Source organism: Armigeres subalbatus, chromosome 2, assembly GCF_024139115.2.
Source record: "Armigeres subalbatus isolate Guangzhou_Male chromosome 2, GZ_Asu_2, whole genome shotgun sequence".
Classification (NCBI taxonomy): domain Eukaryota; kingdom Metazoa; phylum Arthropoda; class Insecta; order Diptera; family Culicidae; genus Armigeres; species Armigeres subalbatus.
Window position 1 is genome coordinate 274,539,392 of NC_085140.1, and position 24,521 is coordinate 274,563,912.

At 42.0% G+C, this 24,521-nt stretch overlaps 1 protein-coding gene across 6 annotated transcripts in view; it reads left to right on the forward strand.

The window, feature by feature from the left end:
• Positions 1-24,521, forward strand: part of LOC134212260 (nuclear receptor-binding protein homolog) — a 217,120-nt gene that overhangs the window by 186,826 nt on the left and 5,773 nt on the right. For all 6 annotated transcript variants that reach the window (XM_062689954.1, XM_062689957.1, XM_062689958.1 and 3 more), the window contains 4 exons: positions 10,990-11,168; positions 11,262-11,552; positions 12,271-12,391; positions 12,467-12,653. In XM_062689954.1, the coding sequence (XP_062545938.1) occupies positions 10,990-11,168; positions 11,262-11,552; positions 12,271-12,391; positions 12,467-12,653 (778 nt within the window). The remainder of the gene's footprint in view (positions 1-10,989; positions 11,169-11,261; positions 11,553-12,270; positions 12,392-12,466; positions 12,654-24,521) is intronic.

The window sequence follows — 24,521 nt, forward strand, 5'->3', positions numbered from 1 at the left end:
ATTTGATTTAAATTATTCTTATCGAGGTACGTTGGCATGCTATGCAATTTCGACAAAGTTGTTACCTGAGAATGTCCTTGAAGGATCAGAAGGACATTTGGGGTCGATTTGTGCAATGTACTTGAAGAAATTCGAATAAATTGATTTAATATGGAATAATTGACTTTTATTAAATAATTTGATAAAAAATATTTCTATCGAGGTACGTTGGCATGCTATGCAATTGCGACAAACTTGTTACCTGAGAATGTCCTTGAAGGATCAGAAGGACATTTGGGGTCGATTTGTGCAATGTACTTGAAAAATTCGAATAAATTGGATTTAATATGGAATAATTGACTTTTTATTAAATAATTTGATAAAAATATTTCTATCGAGGTACGTTACATGCTATGCAATTGCGACAAACTTGTTACCTGAGAATGTCCTTGAAGGATCAGAAGGACATTTGGGGTCGATTTGTGCAATGTACTTGAAAAATTGAATAAATTGGATTTAATATGGAACAATTGACTTTTTATTAAATAATTTGATAAAAATATTTCTATCGAGGTACGTTGGCATGCTATGCAATTGCGACAAACTTGTTACCTGAGAATGTCCTTGAAGGATCAGAAGGACATTTGGGGTCGATTTGTGCAATGTACTTGAAAAATTCGAATAAATTGGATTTAATATGGAACAATTGACTTTTATTAAATAATTTGATAAAAAATATTTCTATCGAGGTACGTTACATGCTATGCAATTGCGACAAACTTGGGTTACCTGAAAATGTCCTTGAAGGATCAGAAGGACATTTGGGGTCGATTTGTGCAATGTACTTGAAGAAAATCGAATAAATTGGATTTAATATGGAATAATTGACTTTTTATTAAATAATTTGATAAAAAATATTTCTATCGAGGTACGTTGGCATGCTATGCAATTGCGACAAACTTGGGTTACCTGAGAATGTCCTTGAAGAATTGATATGCATTTTTGAATTATATAAGTATATCTTATCGGTTTTTACTTTCGTTTTGAATTAAAAATGGTTGAAATGCATTTTATATAATATCCGCGCGTTCTGTATATTGCCTACTTTTAGGCGTAAGCTCTTTTTTATGTTTTGGTGTGTATTCAGGAGTTTTCTAATGTATTTATATGATTTTTAGCCCGAAATCACGCTTTTTAGTATAAAACTGCCATTATTCAACTTAAGTATAAGGTTTTATATATGTTTCCGGCCTAGAATTTTCCAAGGAATCCGATTCCGTAAAGTTATCTAACATATAAAGCGTTTTGAAAAGTTTAGTATAAGAAAGTATGGGAAATTTTGAGGTACGTTGAAAAACAAATATAGTTCCGGAAGGTACGTACTTGGTACATTACATTAGCGATAAAATTGGGAAGTTTTACGAAGATTTTCGAAAAATCGACCGTCTATTCAGCAGGCCACCGATTTTCTAGGAAATATTGAGGTACGTTCAAAATCCCCGGAGGTACGCATTTGGTACATCAACTTAGAGGTATTTATTTTCAATTTTATGATAAGTGGCCTGTCAGTTAGACGGACATGAAATTATGATTATCGGGCAATATGACGGGATTGTTAACAGCGAAAGGTTTGTTCTTATCTTGAATACGTCCTCTCATCCTGATGATTCCATCAATCATAAAAGGAGAATATGCATATAAACGGCTTGATTTTTTCACAAATCCAGTTGTTCTTAGGCTGCTAACTTCATCGGAAAAGGATTCAATTTGAACTTGTTTATACCACATGTTTCTTGCTTCGTCCATATCGTGCACATTGATTGTAAACTTCTTTGGTTTTTCGTGTTTTGAAAGTGATAGGATTTTTCTCATTTTCAAATAATAAGCGGTTGATCTTATTAAACGGTTGTAGTCAGAGAATCGCCGAATATCGGGTAAATTTATAGTATTTTCGTGCTCATGTACTTGATGTAAGACCGATTCTTCATCAGCTGCTATCTCCGCATGAAAATTTACAGTTTCATCAGACGACAAAGTAACACATTCCTGTTTGGCCATTCACTCGAATGTTAGCTCAAAAATTCCGGACCATGCAACCACACTGACATGTTCGCAAATTTAGACGATTTTGTCGCGAGATCTGCAACGCTCAAATTTGTTGGAACCCAGTTCCACATTCTAGTGTTATGTCCATTTTCTTTAATTTTGGAAACTCGTGATCCTACATAGTCTGCAAGTTTCTCTTTCGTACAAAGCCAAGCTAAACATATTTTAGAGAACACGGACATCTTTACACGAGTCAGCTCTCAAAGAAAGATCGATAGAATTCAATACAGCTTTTGAATTGGATACAAATTTGACGAGCTTGAATCCGCCGTGTTCATGTGCCGCAATAACATTCTTCACTAAAGCAATTGCTTGTTCTTCTGTGTCTGTTGAATCAAAATAATCATCGACGTAATGTTGTTTGACAATTGGACACAGTACTCCAGGGAGATGATCTTCAAGTTCACTCGCGTTGAAATTCTTTATAAATTGTGCAATAGAAGGGAATGATACTGCACCGAAAAGCATAGCCATCATTACGTAGACTTCGGCGGGATTTGTACGATTCATGCCACGCCAGAAAAACCTTTGAGAATTTTGATCTTGATCTCTGATACGAACCTGGTGAAACATTTCCTTGATATCTGCCATGAAAGCTATTTTCTTTTGACTTCCTCTCATCAGTACTGCTATCAACGGTGGAACGAAATCGGGTTCTTTCAGCAACAGATCATTTAACGAGAACCTGTGAGACTTTGCTTTAGCATCCATCACTAGACGGAATTTGTTTGCAGTCGTTACACTGAAATGCGGCAAATACCAGGTGTTAGATGTTTCATTCAATTCCTCGGGACTCAGTTTCCTAGCATAGCCTTTTTGAATATAACCCTCAATTTTCTCACAATATTGCTCAGCGAACTCTGGATCTGCATCCATCTTCTTCTCCATAATAGTTAGGCGCCGCAGCTTGCGGCTTGCTACCAGGAAATGCGAAATTGTTATACCGGTATATTTGTCCAACCTCAGTGTACGGTTCATAATGTCTAGAGCTCTTTCATCTTCTTCTGACATTTTTGGGCCTTGATGACGGATATCGAAATCTTCAATTTTGTACAATTATCATTTCAGTTAGTTCTAAATCTTGATCACTTGAGCAAAGAAAAACGTGAAATTGATCAGAAATTTCTACTCTATCAGGTTCTATTTCTCCGTGGATTGTCCAACCAAGATGGCACCGCGTTAACTGTAGACCTCTTATTGAATATTGCACCGTTTTTAATGGAACGATAAGGCCACCGTTATTCGATCCAATCAAAATTTTTGGAGTTACATTTTGAATTATCTCCAGTTTCTCCTCGTCAAGAAGTATGTACAATCTTTTAATTTTGTCGATGTCAAGACTCACACGAGGAAGATTCATATTATTGATGGTACGCCCATTTTTCAGTTCGTGTCACTTAGCTTGTTCGGAAGGCCCAGAAATTTGACAGCAAGACAGCATCATTGATTCAGAATCCTTAAGTGAAATCCCATTTGTCCAGCGGTAGGTTACCGGAGACACTGGGCCGTTCAGCTCCATTTGTTCTGCTAGCTCCGAATTAATCATCGATAAAGAGATCCTTCGTTAAACAGGGCGAACACATTTTCCACTGCTTCTTGGTTAAGAATTGTTACTTAACCAACACGAAGGATAGTGATTACATTTTTACTGCTGACAAACATCCTCAGCACGTTTCTTCTCGAACTTGCGAAAAGGTTCCTTCCTTATTGCATCCGAGTGTACTAATTCATGGTGATTCCGATTACATACTGAACATGTTCTATCAGATCGACAATTACGACGGGAATGGTCTTGCTTCAAACATATATAACACACGTTACAGGATCTTGCAGCGGAACGACGTTGATCGATGGATAGTTTGGTAAATTGCTCACATTTTAATAGGCTCAGATGATCATTCGAATTGCAAAAAGGACATTTTCCTCGATGGTCAACTGTACGAGTGTTGACATTCAGAACAGGTGGCTTGGATCTGGAGAACAATGCATCCCTGCGATCTTTCTTGTTGAGAAAAACAGGATTCATGCTTGCCAGTTGGTTTTCCATTTCATCCTCCAACCACCGCGAAAACTCGTGAAAATCAACGATCGTATCTTGTTTTATTAGAAACGCCTTGCGTCGCACCCACATTTGCTTGCTAAACGCAGGTAGCTTCTCGGCCAGGTGGGAAATCAGCTCAGGGTTCATCAGATACGCTTCAGCATTCACATTTTTTAGCGCCACCGCAGTTCCGACGACCGCATTGAAGAAATAACGGAAAGATTCAATATTGCCTTCCTTCACAGAATCTAGGTTTCGTAGAAGTTCAAGTCTGTTAGCTACTACCCACTCAATACGTCCGAAATCAGATCTTAGCATCCGCATGATTAGGCTGACATTTTCAGCAGAAGAAAGTAGACACTCCACAGCTTTGCGTGCCTTACCTTGCAAGGCTTTGTTCAATCGCCTGATGTTCTCTTTATCGGATAACTTGCACTCCTCGGTGGATGTCTTGAATTCGTTCTCGAATATCGGCCAATCAGTGATGTTTCCTGAAAACTGCGGTAAATCTTTCGCATGATGACCTTGAAGCGCCTTGAAAGCATGACACAACACTTCGTTCACATCATTTTTGGCACCTACATCACGATGAACAGCATTCGTATGGACATTATTTTCTGCGTTTGTCATATTTGCATTCTTATCTACCCAGTCCTGTACACGTTGCATTGAATGGCAGCTCGATACACCCGAACAAGACCGCAGCTCGCTCATTTCAACTGCTCGTTCACGTTTCCTTTTGATGAAATCCGCTTTTTTCTGTTGCATCTTAAGTTCCAAATCTTTCTGGATCCTGAGAGTTTCCATTTGCTGCTCAGCTAAAATTCTATCCTGTTCTAAAGATACTCGTAGTTCCTCTTCTTCAAGTTCATTGACGAGCTCCAATGCTCTGATTTGACTTTGTGATTTGCTTACTACTGATATTCTTGCACTATGAGCACCCTGACTAACAGCACGAACGGACGCGGAATTTCTTACCGATTTAGACGACGATTCATTGTTAATAGACTCTACTTGACCAACAGCCACGCTAACACAGGATTCTTTGGGTAAATTTGTTGCGACAGGAGTTCTTTGCATGATTGTTCGATCGAGTTTCGGAATTTGACAGAAATAATCAATTAGATTCTTTGGGACTATACCTGCGTTGCACCGTCTAGGTCGTTGCAGGTGATCTTCCATATAAACTGGAAGCTTGGCTTCGAAGGACCAATGTTACTTCAAACGGTCGGGAACTCAGGATGGATCCGAGCTTGAACAGGGACACTAACCTGCTGGGGGAGAAGGGCCAATGTTACTTCAGTCGGAAGGGCAATCAGGATGGATCCGCGCTTGAACAGGGACACTAACCTGAAAATTCTTCTTTGTTTTTTTTTTTAACTGAAACCCGACATTTATACAGTGTGAAAATTTAACAAATTATGTATTGATCTGCTCTACACAATTGTTGTTAAGGTAATGAAAATTTTCGTCCAGACGTCCTCATAGCTTACTGATCTCCAACATTCTTCTTCTTCTTATTGGCATTATATCCCCCACTGGGACATTGCCATCTCGCTGCTTAGTGTTCATTCAGCACTTCTACAGTTATTAACCACAAGGTTTCTAAACCAAGTTACCAGTTTTGTATTGGTATATAATGAGGCTAACACGATGATACGTTTATGCCCAGAGAAGTCAAGACTATTTCCAAACCGAAAATTGCCTAAACCGACATGGAAATCGAACCCAGCCACCCTCAGCCAGAATGGTCTTGCTTTATAGCCAAGCATCTTAGCGCTAGGCAAAGAAGGGCCCCTGTCATTTAGAATGTAGAAAATATCGATTTACCAAATTAAATATGAGTAAAATTTACCGATTCATTACTTCATAACGGAAATCAACCATACAAGCCGCTAAAGCGCTTGCTTATACTTTTGGTTTGATGGGTTCTCCAAATTGTTCTGGAGTCCAGATCAATTGGTCTACAATGGCAACTACTCCTGGTATCAGACCGAAATCAACCCAGCTTGTAAATACAAGTCCATAGACTGCTAAAACAGTTTACACACAAAATACTTTGAAGTATGCTCTTTTGACTATAAAGTATTCAATTATGACTTCAAAGTACGCTCTTTCGTGGGAGAATGGGACTCCACACCAAAAGGAATAAATATTATGCACAATTATGACTATCTTTTATTCACAAATGATTAACATTTATGCATGAAAACAGGAAAAGTGTGTAAAACTTATTCTTTTTATGCATCAAATTTTACTCCTTTTGTGGGTAGTCCTATTCTCCCGGAAAAGAGTGTATTTCTGCCCAAAAGAGCATACTTTCAGCTGTGCGTGTAGAGCCCTTGCGTATTATGTGCAGTCCAAATTCTTTTGATGCAGATGTTCCAGGTTTCCCAAATTTTGCTGAAGTTCAGATTAATTAGTCTTCCAGGCCAACTCCACCTGGTATCAAACCAAAATCTACTCAGCGTGCCCATACAAGTATTAAGCTTAACCAGGCTTAAGTTGAGCTGCAGGTTCAAGACACAATTGTATAGACACGCTAGGTTGTTTTCGGTTAGATACCAGGCCAGGTGGAGTTGGCCTGGTAGGTGCTGGGCTGATAGGCTGATCTGATCGCCAGAACAATTTGAAGAACCTAGAACATCTACATTAATATATTTTGGACTGCACATAATACGCAAGGGCTTTTTGGACTTGTATGGACATGCTGGGCTGATTTTGATTGGATATCAGGCGTAGTTGACTTTGTAGACCAATTGATGTGAACTCCAGAAAAAATTGAAGAACCTAGAGCTAGAACATCTGCAACATACCAATATAATACGCAAGAGCTTTAGGGGCTTTCATGTACAAGCCGATGGGTCGATTACCGTTTTGAAGCTCTTCTGAATCGGTATATTTTACTCATATTGAATTTAGTAAATCAATATCTCGCGCTTAGTTTCATAGGGGCGTAACTGTATAGATCGATTTCTCTTCGTCGATATTTTCTTTTCATTATTGTACCGAATTGTGCTACTTTGTCGATGATTTAATGGTTTGGTGTGATAAAGAAAGATTGTATCTTGCACCAGAATCTATAACGACGGTTGTAGCTTTTAAAACAATTGAGTTATTAACAAAATATAAAATCGATTAAGAGAAATCGATCAATACAGTTAATATGAAACTAAGCGCGAGATATTTTCTACATTCTAAATGACAGCATCCGTAGTCCAGCTGATCTTGCAAAAAAAATAAGGATCCCTTGAAACATAACAAATAAGCAAACTACAGGAAACTAATATTATTATTATTATTTAATCAGACTAAGGCCGAAGTGGCCTGTGCGGTATATAAGAGTTTTCTCCATTCGGCTCGGTCCATGGCTACACGTCGCCAACCACGCAGTCTACGGAGGGTCCGCAAGTCATCTTCCACCTGATCGATCCACCTTGCCCGCTGCGCACCTCGCCTTCTTGTGCCCGTCGGATCGTTGTCGAGAACCATTTTCACCGGGTTACTGTCCGACATTCTGGCTACGTGCCCGGCCCATCGCAGTCGTCCGATTTTCGCGGTGTGAACGATGGATGGTTCTCCCAACAGCTGATGCAATTCGTGGTTCATTCGCCTCCTCCACGTACCGTCCGCCATCTGCACCCCACCATAGATGGTACGCAGCACTTTCCTTTCGAAAACTCCAAGTGCGCGTTGGTCCTCCACGAGCATCGTCCAGGTCTCGTGTCCGTAGAGGACTACCGGTCTAATTAGCGTTTTGTAGATTGTCAGTTTGGTACGGCGGCGAACTCTATTCGATCGGAGCGTCTTGCGGAGTCCAAAGTACGTACGATTTCCAGCCACTATGCGTCTCCGAATTTCTCTGCTGGTGTCATTTTCGGCAGTCACCAGTGAGCCCAAGTACACAAATTCTTCTACCACCTCGATTTCGTCACCACCGATGCAAACTCGCGGTGGGTGGCTCACATTGTCTTCTCTTGAACCTCTGCCTATCATGTACTTCGTCTTCGACGTGTTGATGACTAGTCCGATTCGCTTAGCTTCCTCTTATGTCTGATGTAGGCTTCCTCCATCTTCTCAAAGTTACGTGCCATAATATCTATGTCGTCGGCGAAACCAAATAGCTGGACGGACTTATTGAAAATTGTACCACTCGTGTTAATCCCTGCTCTTCGTATTACCCCTTCCAAAGCGATGTTGAATAGCAGACACGAAAGACCATCACCTTGCCGTAACCCTCTGCGGGTTTCGAAGGGACTCGAGAATGCCCTGAAACTCGAACTACGCACATCACCCGATCCATCGTCGCTTTGATCAACCGTGTCAGTTTATCCGGAAAACCGTGTTCGTGCATTAGCTGCCATAGCTGGTCCCGATCGATTGTATCATATGCGGCTTTGAAGTCGATGAATAGATGATGTGTGGGCACGTTGTATTCGCGGCATTTCTGCAGTACTTGGCGAATGGCGAACACCTGGTCCGTGGTGGAGCGTTCGCCCATAAAACCCGCCTGGTACTGCCCCACGAACTCCCTTGCAGTTGGTGCTAGTCGACGGCATAACAGGAAACTAAATGAGGTGGATAAGACAAGCGTAGAAGAATTGTGAAAATCGCTTAGAAGGCGCCCGGGAACCTGCTGTTTGAAATCATAATTCAAATGATTTCTTGATCGCAGTAATCGTCATGTTATTCAAGAACTTCCCAACATGCAATTAGACTCAGGTTTCCCTAAATACAAGTTCCACATAAATGCTTGCATACTTGTTCATTTATTTTATAAAACGGATGTGAGGAAATTTGCATAAAACGTTTAGTCACAAAATAAATCATCGCACAAATGTACTAGTACCATGCGTCTCCATATGCTTTTATGCTTATATGCTGCTGAACAGTTTTTAAAATCGTTCCCCTAAGAGGCCCATTTTTGCCTAAAAACACTCATGGAGAAATTCAGATACATATTGTAATAACGTCTTCTTCTTCTTTTTCTTCTTATTGGCATTACATCCCCACACTGTGACAGGGCCGCCTCGCAGCTTAGTGTTCATTAAGCACTTCCACAGTTATTAACTGCGATGTTTCTAAGCCAAGTAACATTATTCGTATATCATGAGGCTAACACGATGATACTTTTATGCCCAGGGAAGTCGAGACAATTTCCAATCCGAAAATGGCATGGTGCAGTCACCTGATTTTTTTTTCTAAAAAGTCCAAAAAAGTTTCTTTAGGAATACATTGTATATTTACAAAAGAACACTTTTTTACCGGGATCTCAGCAATTTATCCAACTTTCACCGAGATTCGCACAGCCGAGCCCCAGCAAACATGTTTATCGCCGAAATATCTGTCAAAGTTGCTGAAAATCAACAAATAATTTGCCGAAACACAGCTAACAAACCTGATTTTTGACGGGATATAATTTTTTTATTATGTTGGGCCATGGCTGTGCGGATTTTGCCGAGCTGCAGAAATAAGAACAGAGTGTGTAAGATCTCCACTCTTCATGAATTTTGCCCGGCCCACCGCAGTCGTTCGATTTTTGTCGTGTGAACGATGGATGGTTCTCCAATCAGCTGATGCACATGCAACTCGTGATTCCTTCGCCTCCTCCACGTACCATCCGCCATCTGCATCCCACCATGAATACCAATACCAATACCCCAATATGAATACGTAGTACATTACTTTCGAAAACTCCAAGTGCGCGTTGGTCCTCCACGAGCAACGTACAAGTCTCGTGTCCATAGAGGACTACTGGCGAATTTTTTTTTTTGCTTTTTTCGATTGGAGCGTCTAGGGTAGTCCAAAATATGTACGATTTCCAGCTACGATGCGTCTCCGAATTCCGTTGCTGGTATCGTATTCGGTGATCACCAGTACACGAGTTCTAGCAGGTACGAATTTGTTTGCAATTGGTAGTAGTCGGTGGCATAAAATTTGGCAGAGTACCTTAAGCGACGTTCAGCAATGTGATTGCACGATAGTTACTACTACACTCCAGCTTTTCGTCATTTTTGTAATTACCAAGTGCAGCGCTCTAGCCAGTGCTTCACCATCGTATTCAAACAGCTCTCCTAGTAGTTGGTCAACCTCAAGGTCTTTGTTGTTTTCAAGCGGCTCATCTCCTCCTGGATTTCCTAGATGTTCGGAGAAGGAAAACATATGTTCTGCGCCTTCCCAGGTTCGTCACCATACTGCCATTGTTGGCCACCACATCGCAATTCAGGTTATCTTCGTAGTACAGCAGTCACCTCTGGATCACCGCACACTCGCACTCCAACGTAAATAGGTCAGGCTGTGGCACGTGACCTTTACGTGAACGGTTTAACTTCTCGTGAAACTTTCGTGTGTTATTAGCGCTGTATTTACACGGCTCCGTCTTTACACGGCGCGCTTTTTCCTTCGGAAAATTGTCATCATAATAGTTAGGGAAGATCCATAAGTCAGTCCTTCGTCACGCTTTTTGTAACAAACCCCCTCCCCCTGGAGACGTGACGTACTTTGTGAATGGCCCCTTATCATAATACCTACAATCAATAAATAAAAACCGAAGGCTATGAAAAACTAAAAATAACCGTCTTAAAAAAAGCTCAAATGTACCTGGTATTTTTATCATGTAGAACGGTGTGGAATGTTAATGTCAATAGTTGTCTTACTGAGAAATACTTCTCATCTTTATAAAACACTAGCCCCTATCCATCGTGATTTTTTTACTTTCAAAAGGAATATGTAATATAAAATTCTACAACCGAAACATTTTGACGTATGTATTCATGCTGTTCCGAGTGCCGAATAAAATAACTCGCAAAAATAGTTTATAATCCAAATCGAAGTTTGTAACATTGTGCTATTTCTCGTTGCAGTTATTTGCATTCCTGTTCGCCGCCAGTAATTCACGGCAACTTAACCTGTGATACAATATTTATTCAACATAATGGTCTAGTTAAAATTGGTAGTGTAGCTCCAGATGCCATTCATCATCATGTAAAAACATGTAGGGAAAATATGAAAAATATGCATTTTTTAGCACCAGAGTATGGATGTAAGTATTTTGCCGACCCCGGCAATTGCAATGCTAACGACAATTCGAGAAGTTAACAGTTGTTCCAATTTTCCTCTCGTCCCGTTACTGCAGCACTCGCAACGACGACCGCCATCGATATCTTCTCGTTTGGCATCTGTGCGCTGGAGATGGCTGCACTGGAGATCCAAGGGAACGGAGATTCGGGTACGCTAGTCACGGAAGAGCAAATCAAACGCACTGTCGAGAGTCTTGAGGATGCCCAGCAGAAAGACTTCATCATCAAGTGCCTCAGTCATGACCCTGCCAAAAGGCCTACCGCTAGAGAATTACTATTTCACCCGCTGCTGTTCGAGGTGCACCCGCTCAAACTGCTCGCCGCGCACTGTCTGGTGAATACCTCATGTGAGTACCGATGGGATCTAGTTCAAGCGTCGTTGTATAACTGTTGAAGGGCCCAAAAACCTGGAAGCTTCAACAACAGTACAGTGTGCGAAAATTCTATAAACACCAATCGAAATTAATTTAAGGATTTTTAAAGTTTTGACTTAAATATCGTTGATCCATATTATTGGTCTATATATTAACTATAAGCGAAAAAAGCAATTTCACCGCTAGGTGTTTAAATCAGGCAAAAGCAAGTTTACTTTTGCAATGAAATAAGTTTTACGCTATTATTTCCTTACCGTTTTGAAACAAAGATATACAATATTCTCAGTAAATGATCAAAAATGAATTCCTTGCACCATCCTTGTTTTCAACAGCATAAACCTAGGAAATATACTGCGGCTATAAAACTGCATCGCATCAATATTAATCTGATTTTTTTCTCCACAATTCCATATTTTTCTTTCTCTCTATTATTGTTGACTCAAACTCTAATCACATCGGACCGGCTAAACGATTTTGATTGGACACCGATTGCTACTTATGTGCACATTACATTGCTTGCAATCATTCATTACGCCCGGCTGCGGCTGCTGCCATTATTATTATTCCTCTCATGGAAATCGACCACTTCCTAATGCCGGCCTGTCCACCTGTACGGCATCTGTCGGTGACCGCATCGGATCGCGCAATCTTATCACCTCAATCGTCGATCGACGCCAACGGCGGAGAGCAGCAAACTACGACGAGATGCTGCAAAAGCTGAACAAACCGGACATGGTATACGCCGAAGTGCGACAGATCGAGTACCACCTGGGCGGTACGGAAAAGCTGGAAAAGTTCGTAGAGGATGTAAAGTAAGTGAACCGTTTGATGTGGGTGCTGGAATTTGTCTTGAGCTAAATCGATTAATTGTTCGTGTTCCCTTGCAGGTATGGCATTTATCCGCTGACTGCCTTTTCGGCACAAAAACCACCCGCTTCCCGACCACGAGCAATATCGCCCGAGACTGCAGAATCGGTGAAATCCGAAACGCCAGAGCCGCTAGATATTGAAACTAGGAGAGTTGTGAATATGATATGTAGTGTTAAGCCGGGAGAGGATAATTGTGTATTATTTGTAAGTATCATCGCAAAATGCTTTTCATTTTCATTTGTTTGGTTGTAGAGATACTATTTCCATTCTCCAATACATAGCTCCTATTAATCTCTTCAAAAAAAATGAAATAAAAATTAAATAGATTTGTTTTTATTTAAAACAAACAAATCGAATTGATATTTTTTTTTGATATATTTTTAATTGATATATTGATTTATTTCGAAATAATATGAATATAGGGGAACAATTCGGCACTTCATCCCATAGCTCCTATTTCCATCCCATCAAAAACAAAGCAATGAAAAGAAATTTGGTTTGTTTTCTATTTATGTGATTTTTTTCACCAGTGAGCACACGTGTTAGCAAAAAGAAGCGACAAGATTGATGCTGTATTTCTTTGTTTTGCGATGAGATGAATATATGTTCAGACTTCAGTGAGGTGGAAAACGGAACAGTTTCCCTAGGTAAAAGCGTATTATGGTTGTATGTATTAATAATTTACCTAAGATCGCATATTTGTAACATTTGCCAAAAATGGCATTGGAGAAATGCGACATTGCAGTTTGTGATGTGCATCAGGTAAGATGCGCGGCTACAAAGCAAGACTATGCTGAGGGTGGCTGGGTTCGATTCCCGTTGCCAGTCTAGACAATTTTCGGATTGGAAATAGTCTCGACTTTCCTTGGCATAAAAGTATCATCGTGTTAGCCTCATGATATACGAATGCAAAAATGGTAACTTGGCTCGCAGTTAATAACTGTGGAAGTACTGAATGAACACTAAGCTGCGAGGCGGCTTTGTCCCAGTGTGGGGATGTAATGCCAAGAAGAAGAAGATGTGCATCAGGATGTATCAAAATCTTTTTGATTTCTAAAAACCGCTAAAATGCCGGTGAACACATAATTGTGCCATGTATACACGGAATCCCAGCAAACATATGGGACAATTATTCGTCCACCGTCAGTAAGAAATCACAAAAACATTTTCGAATAGAATTTCCCGTAACCACATTTGAATGATAGGAACTTTTTTTCAAATAGGGCGTAACTGTGTTTGACCTTGAAATTTGAAATGGCTAATACTCTCTCAATTCGGCATATTTCGTTCAGTTAACGGTACTACCAGATAGATCGGAATCTATTCTTCCTGTTAGGTACATAAGTTCACCAAAACAGTTTAATTAATGAGCACAGTTGCCGTTCCAAAAATCAAGCTCAGAAACATTACGCCCATTTGAAAAAAGTTCCTAGAATTATTTATTTCCAGTGTAACTGTCGGTCGGTCAATTTGTTCAATGAGACGGCATAAATTCTTCACGTACGACGACGAACTGAGCGATTGTTCAAAGTCGTCTTGACAGGTCTCCCCAGTGATGATAAATCTGGAAAACTGGATGAGATTAAAATTAAAATTTCTCAATTACTTGGATTTTTAGATTTTTACCAGTCCAAGTAATTAAGATGAAAAATAAATCTCGCTCTGGGACTTCCCAGAGGGGTATTTCTCAAGAATTTTATTTAGTTCACTTTAACAAAAGTAAACTAAATAATATGAAAAGTTTGGAAAAGGTCTGCATTATGTCCCATGTCCGTGTTACATGGGAACATTTCCGCATGCCTGGGGGAAATTTCCAAAACCCCACTCAGTGCCGTAAGTATCAAAAGTGGGGTCACGGAACAAAGCATTGTCACATGGATGCCAATTGCATGATTTGTGGTGGAACCTCTCATGCCAAGGACGCCTGTCCTGTGAAAGAAGATTCCAGTAAATTTAAATGTGCAATCATTTATCCAATATCTGGGAATGTCCTTTACGCAATAAAGTTGTGAATTCCCGTTCAAAATTGATGAAGGGAAATTCTAATAGGATCCCAGATTCGCCGGGTAAACATATTTCAAAAACGCTCAAAATTCGCAATCATTTGCCGGTCGAGCAATTCATACCCACCACATTCAACTAACAAATGTTGCTCCTACCTCTCACCGGGTAACCAACAGTTCGTCAAATTCAAATATTTCAAACACCTATAATATATTACCCATGGAAGCATCACTGCAGGCAGGCAAAATTTCGTTTCTGAAAATTTACCAACGGTGAATGATTTTCATATCCATTCTTCAATGGAAAATAACGATCGTGATTCGGAAAATAATGATCGTGAAGTTCCTTCGGGAATTCCTCCGGAAGTTCCTTCGGGAATTCCTCCGGAAGTTCCTTCGGGAATTCTTCTGGAAGTTCCTTCGGGAATTCCTCCGGAAGTTCCTTCGGGAATTCCTCCGGAAGTTCCTTCGGGAATTCCTCCGGAAGTTCCTTCGGGAATTCCTCCGGACGTTCCTTCGGGAATTCCTCCGGAAGTTCCTTCGGGAATTCCTCCGGAAGTTCCTTCGGGAATTCCTCCGGAAGTTCCTTCGGGAATTCCTCCGGAAGTTCCTTCGGGAATTCCTCCGGAAGTTCCTTCGAAAATTCCTCCGGAAGTTCCTTCGGAAGTCCTCCGGAAGTTGCTTCGAATTCCTCCGGAAGTTCCTTCGAATTCCTCCGGAAGTTCCTTCGAATTCCTCCGAAAGTTCCTTCGAATTCCTCCGGAAATTCCTTCGAATTCCTCCGAAGTTCCTTCAGGAATTCCTCCGGAAGTTCCTTCAGGAATTCCTCCGAAGTTCTTTCAGGAATTCCTCCAGAAGATCTTTAAGGAATTCCTCCGGAAGTTCTTTCAGAAATTCTTCCGAAAGTTCCTTCGCGAATTCTTCCGGAAGTTCCTTCAAATTCCTCCGAAGTTCCTTCGGAATTCCTCCGGAAGTTCCTTCGGGAATTCCTCCGGAAGTTCCTTCGGAATTCCTCCGGAAGTTCCTTCTGGAATTCCTCCGGAAGTTCCTTCTGGAATTCCTCCGAAGTTCCTTCAGGGAATTCCTCCGGAAGTTCCTTCGAATTCCTCCGAAGTTCCTTCGGGAATTCCTCCGAAGTTCCTTCGGGAATTCCTCCGGAAGTTCCTTCGAATTCCTCCGAAAGTTCCTTCGAATTCCTCCGAAGTTCCTTCGGAATTCCTCCGGATGTTCCCTCGGAAATTCCTCCGGAAGTTCCTTCGGGAATTCCTCCGGAAGTTCCTTTGGGAGTTCCTCCGGAAGTTCCTTCGGGAATTCCTCCGGAAGTTCCTTCGGGAATTCCTCCGGAAGTTCCTTTGGGAATTCCTCCAGAAATTCCTTCGGGAATTCCTCCAGAAGTTCCTTCGGGAATTCTTCCGGAAGTTCCTTCGGGAATTCCTCCGGAAGTTCCTTTGGGAATTCCTCCGGAAATTCCTTCGGGAATTCTCCGGAAGTTCCTTCGGGAATTCCTCCGATGGAATTCCTGGAGGAACTTCCTGAGGAATTCCTGGAGGAACTTCCGGAGGAATTCCTGGAGGAACTTCCGGAGGAATTCCCGAAGGAACTTTCGGAGGAATTCCCGAAGGAACTTTCGGAGGAATTCCCGAAGGAACTTTCGGAGGAATTCCCGAAGGAACTTGATGGAAATCATTCCATCAAAATTCCTGGAGGAACTTCCGGAGGAATTCCTGGAGGAACTCCTGGAGGAACTTCCGGAGGAATTCCTGGAGGAACTTCCGGAGGAATTCCTGGAGGAACTTCTGGAGGAATTCCTGAAGGAACTTCCGGAGGAATTCCTGGAGGAACTTCCGGAGGAATTCCTGGAGGAACTTCCGGAGGAATTCCTGGAGGAACTTTGTCTTATTTGTCTTATTTGTCTTATTTGTCTTATTTGTCTTATTTGTCTTATTTGTCTTATTTGTCTTATTTGTCTTATTTGTCTTGTTTGTCTTATTTGTCTTATTTGTCTTATTTGTCTTATTTGTCTTATTTGTCTTATATGCCTTATTTGTCTTATTTTTCATATTTGTCTTATTTGTCTTACTTACACCAGCACCACTGTTATCACCCAAATACTTTTCAAAGCTTGTGTGGATACCTTGTACAGAAATCCTCCTACGATATTTTCTAATGTTGTTCTAGAAACGGCTCATGTTTTCATTTTCCAAAACCAGCTAGAGTTTGTTTATTTTGATTTCCTCATTGCGTGATTGGTCGGCGCTGCTGCTGTTCTCTCGTTGAACCACTGCATGAGTGATAAATTTCTTCCCCATTGTTGCCAATTCCTTTTGTTCTCCGTTTACGGCAAATTCTCAAGCAATTGTAAACTGCATAATGATGAAATAATTTTGGCGACACTGACAGCATCATTCTGGCGGGCTGAATTGGGCAATTTTCTCTCTCAGAGAGTGCTACCACGTGCTTTTTTAACGGAAAACCCTTCCCTCAGACCTTAATGACAATTCTATTTTTGCTGATGAGCAATTTGGTTTTCGCCATGAGCATTCAACGTTTCCTCTGTATATTATTAAACTGTCTAAAACTATTTATCAGGTCGCTCACTGCAGGTAAACTATCAGAATTCAAAATCTGATAGAAGAGTAAACCCTCTGTAATTGGCACACTCTAGTCTGTGCTATTTCTTATAGATTGGGCATATGATCAGTCGGCAGGCAGTTCTTCATCCTCCCATATTTTCTGGATAATGTGGTGGATTGATTGATGCAGCTGCTCACTTCCGCGTTTGAGAAGCTCGACCGGGATCTCGTCCTTCCCAGCAGCTTTACTGTTTTTCAGCTCATTTAGAGCCTTCTTTACCTCGTCCAGCGCTGTGGTGGTTCCACAGCTTGACCGTCGCTGACTATGTCCATCCTGCTCCTTAATACACCTTCATTTTCACCGTTCAACAAATCTTCAAAGTGCTCCTTCCACCTGGCTGCCACCATAGTCTTGTCTGTTAGCAAATTCCCTTCTCGGTCATTACACATGGCGGGCACTGGCGCAGTCTTATGCCGCGCGCCATCGACAGTTGCGTAAAACCTCCGCATATCGTTTCTATCCATGTTCTCCTGCGCTTCAGCTATCACAACCTCTTTGTGTTGCCTTTTTTCTGCGGTGGATTCGTTTCTCTTCTGCCCTTGCTACACTGTACCACTCTCTGTTGGAACGGGTACGGGTACATTCGACTCCTAGCAACATTTTTCTCGTCCGTCACTTGCTGGCACTCCTCATCAAACCAACCATTTCGTTGGCGACGCTGTGCAGTGCCTAACACTTCCTGCGCTGTTGTAGTCACAACTTCGTGGATATTTTCCCACAATCTGTTGACGTCGCTAGATCCGGTGGCATCACCTATTCGCTCGTCCAGCTTCTGGTGGTACTGTTCAGCAATTCTTTCAACTGACAAGCGTTGAATATTGAAACGCATCGTTCTGTTGTTTCGTGACGCTGGACAGTCGCGCCCGAATTTTTGCAACTACAAGGTAGTGATCCGACTCGATGTTCGGGCCTCTGAAGGACCTTACATCTAAATATAACATCCGAGAAATGTCATCCGTCAACCAGCACCTGGTCTATTTTTGAGCAAGTGTCTCCACTCGGATGTTGCCAGGTGTGTTTGCGGATATTCTTACGTGCGAATTAGGTACTGCTTATTGCCATCTCTATGGCAGCAGCAAAGGTTACAAGTCGCAGACCATTATCGTTGGTAGCGGAATGAAGGATTTCCTTACCAATGACAGGGCGGAAGAAGCTTTCTCTTCCGAACTGCGCAATTGCATTCCCGATGACAATCTTTACATCGAGTTTTGGGCACTCTTAGTAGGCCTTATCAAGGCTCTCATAGAACTCATCCTCCACGTCATCAGGCTTATCGTTCGTTGGGGCATATATGCTGATCAGGCTATAGGGGAACTGTACCGGTTTTGGCCATATTCCTAATTTGGCCAATTTTGCAAATAACTCCAAAAATAAAGCAATTCGGGAGGGTTTTATTAGTTCCAACAAGAGATATATCCCTCGCGATTCAACGCTGCTTTTAACTGATCGATTATTTTGGAAAAATATGTATTTTTCAGGGTTGGCCAAATTAGGCACTAAGTTGGCCAAAACCGGTGCACTTCCCCTAGTTGAAAAATTGACCCTTCATTCTCAACACGCAAATGCGGTCGCTTATCGGCTTCCATCGGATAACACGCTTCATCTGCTTCCGGATCACCATGAAGCCAACTCCTCGTTCTGCCCTGTCACCGCCGCTATAGTAGATGTGGTACTTGAATGAAGTGTTCGCTATGGGATCCACCGCCCGGAATTCACGTTCTCCAGTTCTGGGCCACCGTATTTCCTGGATTGCTGCCACACTCATGCCGACCTTCTGCAGCTCACGAGCCAGGAGCCCAGCACGTGCGGGTTCATTCAAAGTACTCACGTTCCAAGATCCGACTTTCCGACTGTCTGTTGCCGTTGAATCAATCCGTTTGCTCTACTTTTGCCTTTCTTGGTAACTGTAGAATCTTCTGTAAGCTACCTTACCAAGGTTGCGCTACCTATATCGCGTTGAAGAGGCTGCTATCCCGATGCTGCCACGATGCAGCATGATGTGCACAGTTTAGTTTAGAGTCCCTCGCTGGCACTAGGGCGATGATCAGCCGCCCCTAACATGGGGAACAGACGCTGTTGTGAGCCGATCCTAACATGGAGAACAGACGCTCGATCGGATTTGCACCTCCGGAGAAGAGCAAATCCCCCCTTCCCTGTCAGCATACGACCATAGTTTCCACCGGGGTTGGTTACCCGATCTTCCCTAAAGTTGCTCGTATACCGACCAGTGCCACGAAGAGGTAGGGATAGGAGTTGCTGGGTAAGAGGCTAAGGACCGCAATATGGGGCCTATTTTATTCCTTCTGGTACGCGAAGTACCAATGGTACGGTTTACCCAGTATTTGCCGCGCCAATCAATTGATCTAGCGAAGCTAAATATTTAGGACTTCTGCTAGATCAAAAATTAAATTTCAAAAATCACATTGAGGGCATTCAAGCCAAATGTAACAAATAATTTAGCCACTTATAAAAATAAAATTGAAATTTTGCCTTGAGAACAAATTTTTGATTTACAAACAAATGTTTAGACCAGCCATGTTGTATGCTGTGCCAATATGGACTAGTTACTGCAATACCAGAACGAAGACACTTCAGAGGATTCAAAATAAAATTTTGAAAATGATTCTGAAGTTGCCTCCGTGGTATAGTACCAATGAACTTCATAGAATTTCTAATATTGAGACATTGCAACAAATGTCCAATAAAATGATTTCCAATTAGCCAGCGCGAAGAGGCGATTGTTTACTGCATCGGCAACAACAAGCGATAAGTAAGAGGAAAATATTCCCAAAAGAACGTACGGTGATGTTATTGCTGATGATGCTGGCGACAGCGGAAAAAAATGTCAATCGGACTGCAACACACGATCCAAGAAAAAATAATTAATTTTATTCAGAATGCATTGTATTTTATTATCATGAAATATTATCTTATAAGATGAGCCAGCCGCGGGGTGAAAATCTCAAAAATAAAGATAAAAAATCCAATTTTAGATAAAAGGCGTTGCAATCTTCTATTGCAACGGTTAGCTCCTCGTACTCTTAGTATAAATAAGGTTAAGTTTAGTTTAAGTTTAAAACATTGTAATTCCTACATGGTTCAATTCAACCAGAAGAAAAATCCTAGCTGCCAGAGGCAGCCTGCCTTGAGCGTACATTAATCAGATTTTAATTACAATTTGTCTAGAATTTATTAAAAGTGTTTTAAAATGATCTTCCTATGCTGTGCTGTAGGATATGTCAAAGTTAACACCGTCGTGTGTCTTCTTATTTTTACTTGGAATCGACTATATTTTTTCGATGAAGGTCCTTAATTTTGAGAAATCGAACCTTGGATGTCTTTCTTCCAGGGGTCTGCGAAGCGGCCATGTTTCTGATACCAGCATCAAAATCATCGATTAATTTAATACGAAGGCGTAATCATAGTCGTCGAAAACCTGCCATTGAAAATATGTTTTAAAAATCATGATATTTTGGCGAAGTAGTGCGCTTGGTGCCGATTGAAATATGAAAATTTATTAAAGGTATCAATCTTCTTGATGAAATACACCTCGCCATCATATTTTCGCACAAGTTCTTGAAAAATGATGAAAAATAATTACGTCTATTTGGAAAAAATCCATTCGGAATAGTGTTTTGTTTACAAAATAGAATTGTCAGTGGGAAACCCAACACAATGGGAAACACAAAGATGTTGGCTATTGTCAAACGTAGTGGGTAGGATTGGGGGTGCCAGATACCTGCTTTCTTCATACTGATTTCCGAAAGTTAACTCCTAGTGTAAGCACGCTCAAAATAGACGATTCATTAACTTGAACTCACAAGTTTGTAAACACTACCAAGTAAACAAACAAGTACGTCGCGGTCAACTTTAATCGTGATTTCTATCGTTATTATCGTAGTAATATTCGTGAATCGGCATCGTGAGCTCGCTGGAAGTCTCCACGAGTGCAACTGGATCAAATGCAGCCTCCGAGATGGCCCATATGGCAAACCGGAGCCAGTCCAAAACGAAACACAAACGCGGACTAGAACCAGGACATAACCTCAACGATCAACATCTTCACCCTCCACGTCCGAAGAGCCCGTACATGGACGAGCAACACAACAAGCAGCCAGCCGCGGCCACGGTGAATCACCCCAGTAACGGTAGTAGTAGCGGTACACTGCAACAAGGGACTAATATTGTAGTGAGTAACCAATTCGAGTTGCTTCAGAATGCAGAGCAAGATGACATCGCGGATGAAATGCCGCAGCCTTACCCAGCAACCGAACTTCCAAAAGTGAAAAAAATTCGAAGTCCCCCAATATCGGTTGTAGACCAATCAACCAGGCAGGTGCGTGAGCTGATGGCGAAAATCAACATTGCACAAACGGATTACCAAATGAAGTCTACCAAGACAGGTGTACAACTATTCTGCGCGGGAGAGGAGACCTACAACAACACCCTAAAGGCATTCCAGGAAACAAACATCCAGTTCCACTCTTACACTCCGGGCGCAAAGCAGCCAGTAAAAGTCGTCTTATCAGGTCTACCGGTCTACGATATTCCAGAGTTGGAAACGGAACTAATTGCTCACGGCGTAATGGCGACGGAAGTCAAAATGTTTTCCTGCAAGTTCATCGGATCTGAGGAAAGTGCGCTGTATATACTCCATTTCGCTAAAGGAGCAGTGAAATTGTCAGAGTTGCGGAAGGTGAGGGCTCTGTTCAACGTGATCGTGAAATGGCGATATTTTGAACGTCGAGCGACAGATGCGGTCCAGTGCCACCGCTGTCAACGATTCGGCCACGGAATGAGAAACTGTAATCTTCGCCCACTGTGTGTCAAATGCGGTGAGAAGCATCATTCGGCAGAATGTAAACTGCCAAAAAAGCAGAATTGGAACGAGTCGACAGGAACGAGACTCGCAAATCAATTAAATGTGCGAATTGTAGTATCCAACACACTGCCAATTATCGCGGCTGCCCCAGCCGCAAGCATTACGTCGAAAAACTGGCTCAAATGAGTGCTGAGCGCAGGAATATTGTCCCCAACTTGGCTCCTCCACGCAATACTCAAGTCCACAGGTCGGCTGCTCCCCCCGCAGGCTGCTCCTACGCTCAGGTACTGCAAGGCCAAACGACGAATAATAAATAATGCCTTGCTCTCGATGTCCGAGTTCCTCGCCCTAGCGAGAGAAATGTTCGACCGACTTGCCAACTGCCAAACAAAGCAACAACAAATTTTAGCTCTTTTCGAGCTAACGACCAAGTATGTTTATAATGTACTAGTTTATTTGTGGATGCAATAGCGCCCGTGAAAAGATATTTTAGTTACTAGATAAAGATTGTCGCTACTGTTCCCTTTGTTCTGCTGTCCGAAACATGTGTGGTACATATCTGTCAAATCGTATGGATTTTCCTTCTTTGACATTTAGCTCCCCTATCCTCGCCAGCAAAAGATGTTCCGGACAGCGACGACAGCGACAATCTTTATCTAGTAACTAAAATATCTTTTCGCCCGTGGCAAGTTTTTTTTTTTCAATTTTTAAGAGTGATAGATTCTTTTCTGCATTTAAAAAATCAAAATTTTCAACGTCTGTTGTCTGTGATTTTTTCATCAAATGCTGTGTCTGGTTGTCTGAGGTTGTCACTGGTTTTGTTTTCTGCATCTGATAGTAAAAAAGAATTGAAGTGCAAATATTTTATTTTTTGTGAGAATTTCCCCGCGTGCTGCGTCTGGTTGGCTAGTCACCGGACAGACAAACAGGGCTATTATATATATGATGATAATTTAGACTGCTTGCGTCTCGTTAACTGGAACGGACGATCCGTTCATGGCAAGAAACTCGAATTTTTCGACTTCTTAGAGCGACACAAGGTGGATATTGGTATCGTAACCGAAACTTGGTTGCAGCAGAAACACGCATTTTTTCATCCGAATTTCTCTTGCGTTCGGTTTGATCGAATGTCTAATGATGGCGTAAGAGGTGGTGGAGTTTTGATAGCGGTCCGAAATGGTATTAATTTCACCGAGCTTAGCACTTCAACAAAAGTAATTGAAACGCCGGACGGTGACGTGCATATAATAGCCGCCTATTTTCCTGGGCCAAGACGACAATCGAACTGGACACAATTTCGTCGGGACATCTCCGCCCTCACCAGGAGAATTGAACCATTTTTCATTGTGGGCGACCTGAATGCACGCCATCGTCACTTGAACTGTTTGAAGGCCAACAAGGCAGGTACAATCCTGCTCCAGGAAGCAAATAGTCGTAGTTTCTACATCCACTTCCCCGACTCCTCCACGTTCCACTCCGCTGAACGTGGTCGTCCATCGACATTGGATTTGACCATATCCAAAAACCTACTGGACATAACAAAACCAATTACCTTGAACGAACTGTCATCCGACCACCTGCCGGTGATGTTTGATGTCAGTCTATCAGCTCCAGTCGAGCAGATTATACCTAAATGTAGAAATTATGCTCGTGCAGATTGGCTTCGTTTCAGGCGAGAGATCAACTCTAAGCTGGACTTACTAAGCCCAGCTATTGTAAACTTGAACAACCAAGCCGAGATTGATGCGTCTATTGATCTACTAGTTACGACAATAGGGGAAGCAGAAACTATTGCCATTCCTGAATCCCGACAACGATCATACCAAATTGCAACGATTCCAGATAACACGCGACGACTGATCGCGCTGCGTAACAAACGTCGACGTCAGTGGTACAGGAGGAGGGACCCTATCTATCGGGATATAGTAACAGCATTGAACCGAAGGATTCGAGAGGATTGCGACAAGGCAAGTTTAAGGAAACGCTGCGCACACTAAACGACGACCGCGACACGCTGTGGAAAATCACCAAGGCTCTGCGGAAAACCACCAAGTATAGTCCGCCACTCCGACAAGCGGACAATATTATCGCTTCACCGGCAGAGAAATCGCAGTTACTAGCCGCAAGCTTTGCACAAGCACACTCCAATCAGATGGCAGACGATCCAGAAACCACCACTGCAGTGAACGAGTCCATCGCATACATCGACCAGACACAGCTGTGCGACGCACATCCATGGCTGATTCGCCCTAATGAAGTTGCTCAGCTCATCCGTAGGCTAAAATCCAAAAAGTCCCCTGGTCAAGACAAAATTCGTAACTGTGTGATCAAGAAGCTACCTCGAAAAGCTCATATCTTTCTCGCTAAAATATTTTCTGCTTGTATAATACTTGGGTATTTCCCGAATGCGTGGAAACACGCAATAGTAATCGCCATCCCGAAACCAAATAAAGACTCTTCAAATGCGTCCAACTATAGACCAATAAGCCTGTTGCCGTCATTCAGTAAACTTCTTGAACGAATTATTCTAAAACGAAATGAGCAGCATCTGGAGACAACACGTATCATTCCTGATGAACAGTTTGGCTTCAAAAAAGGGCATTCCACCAACCA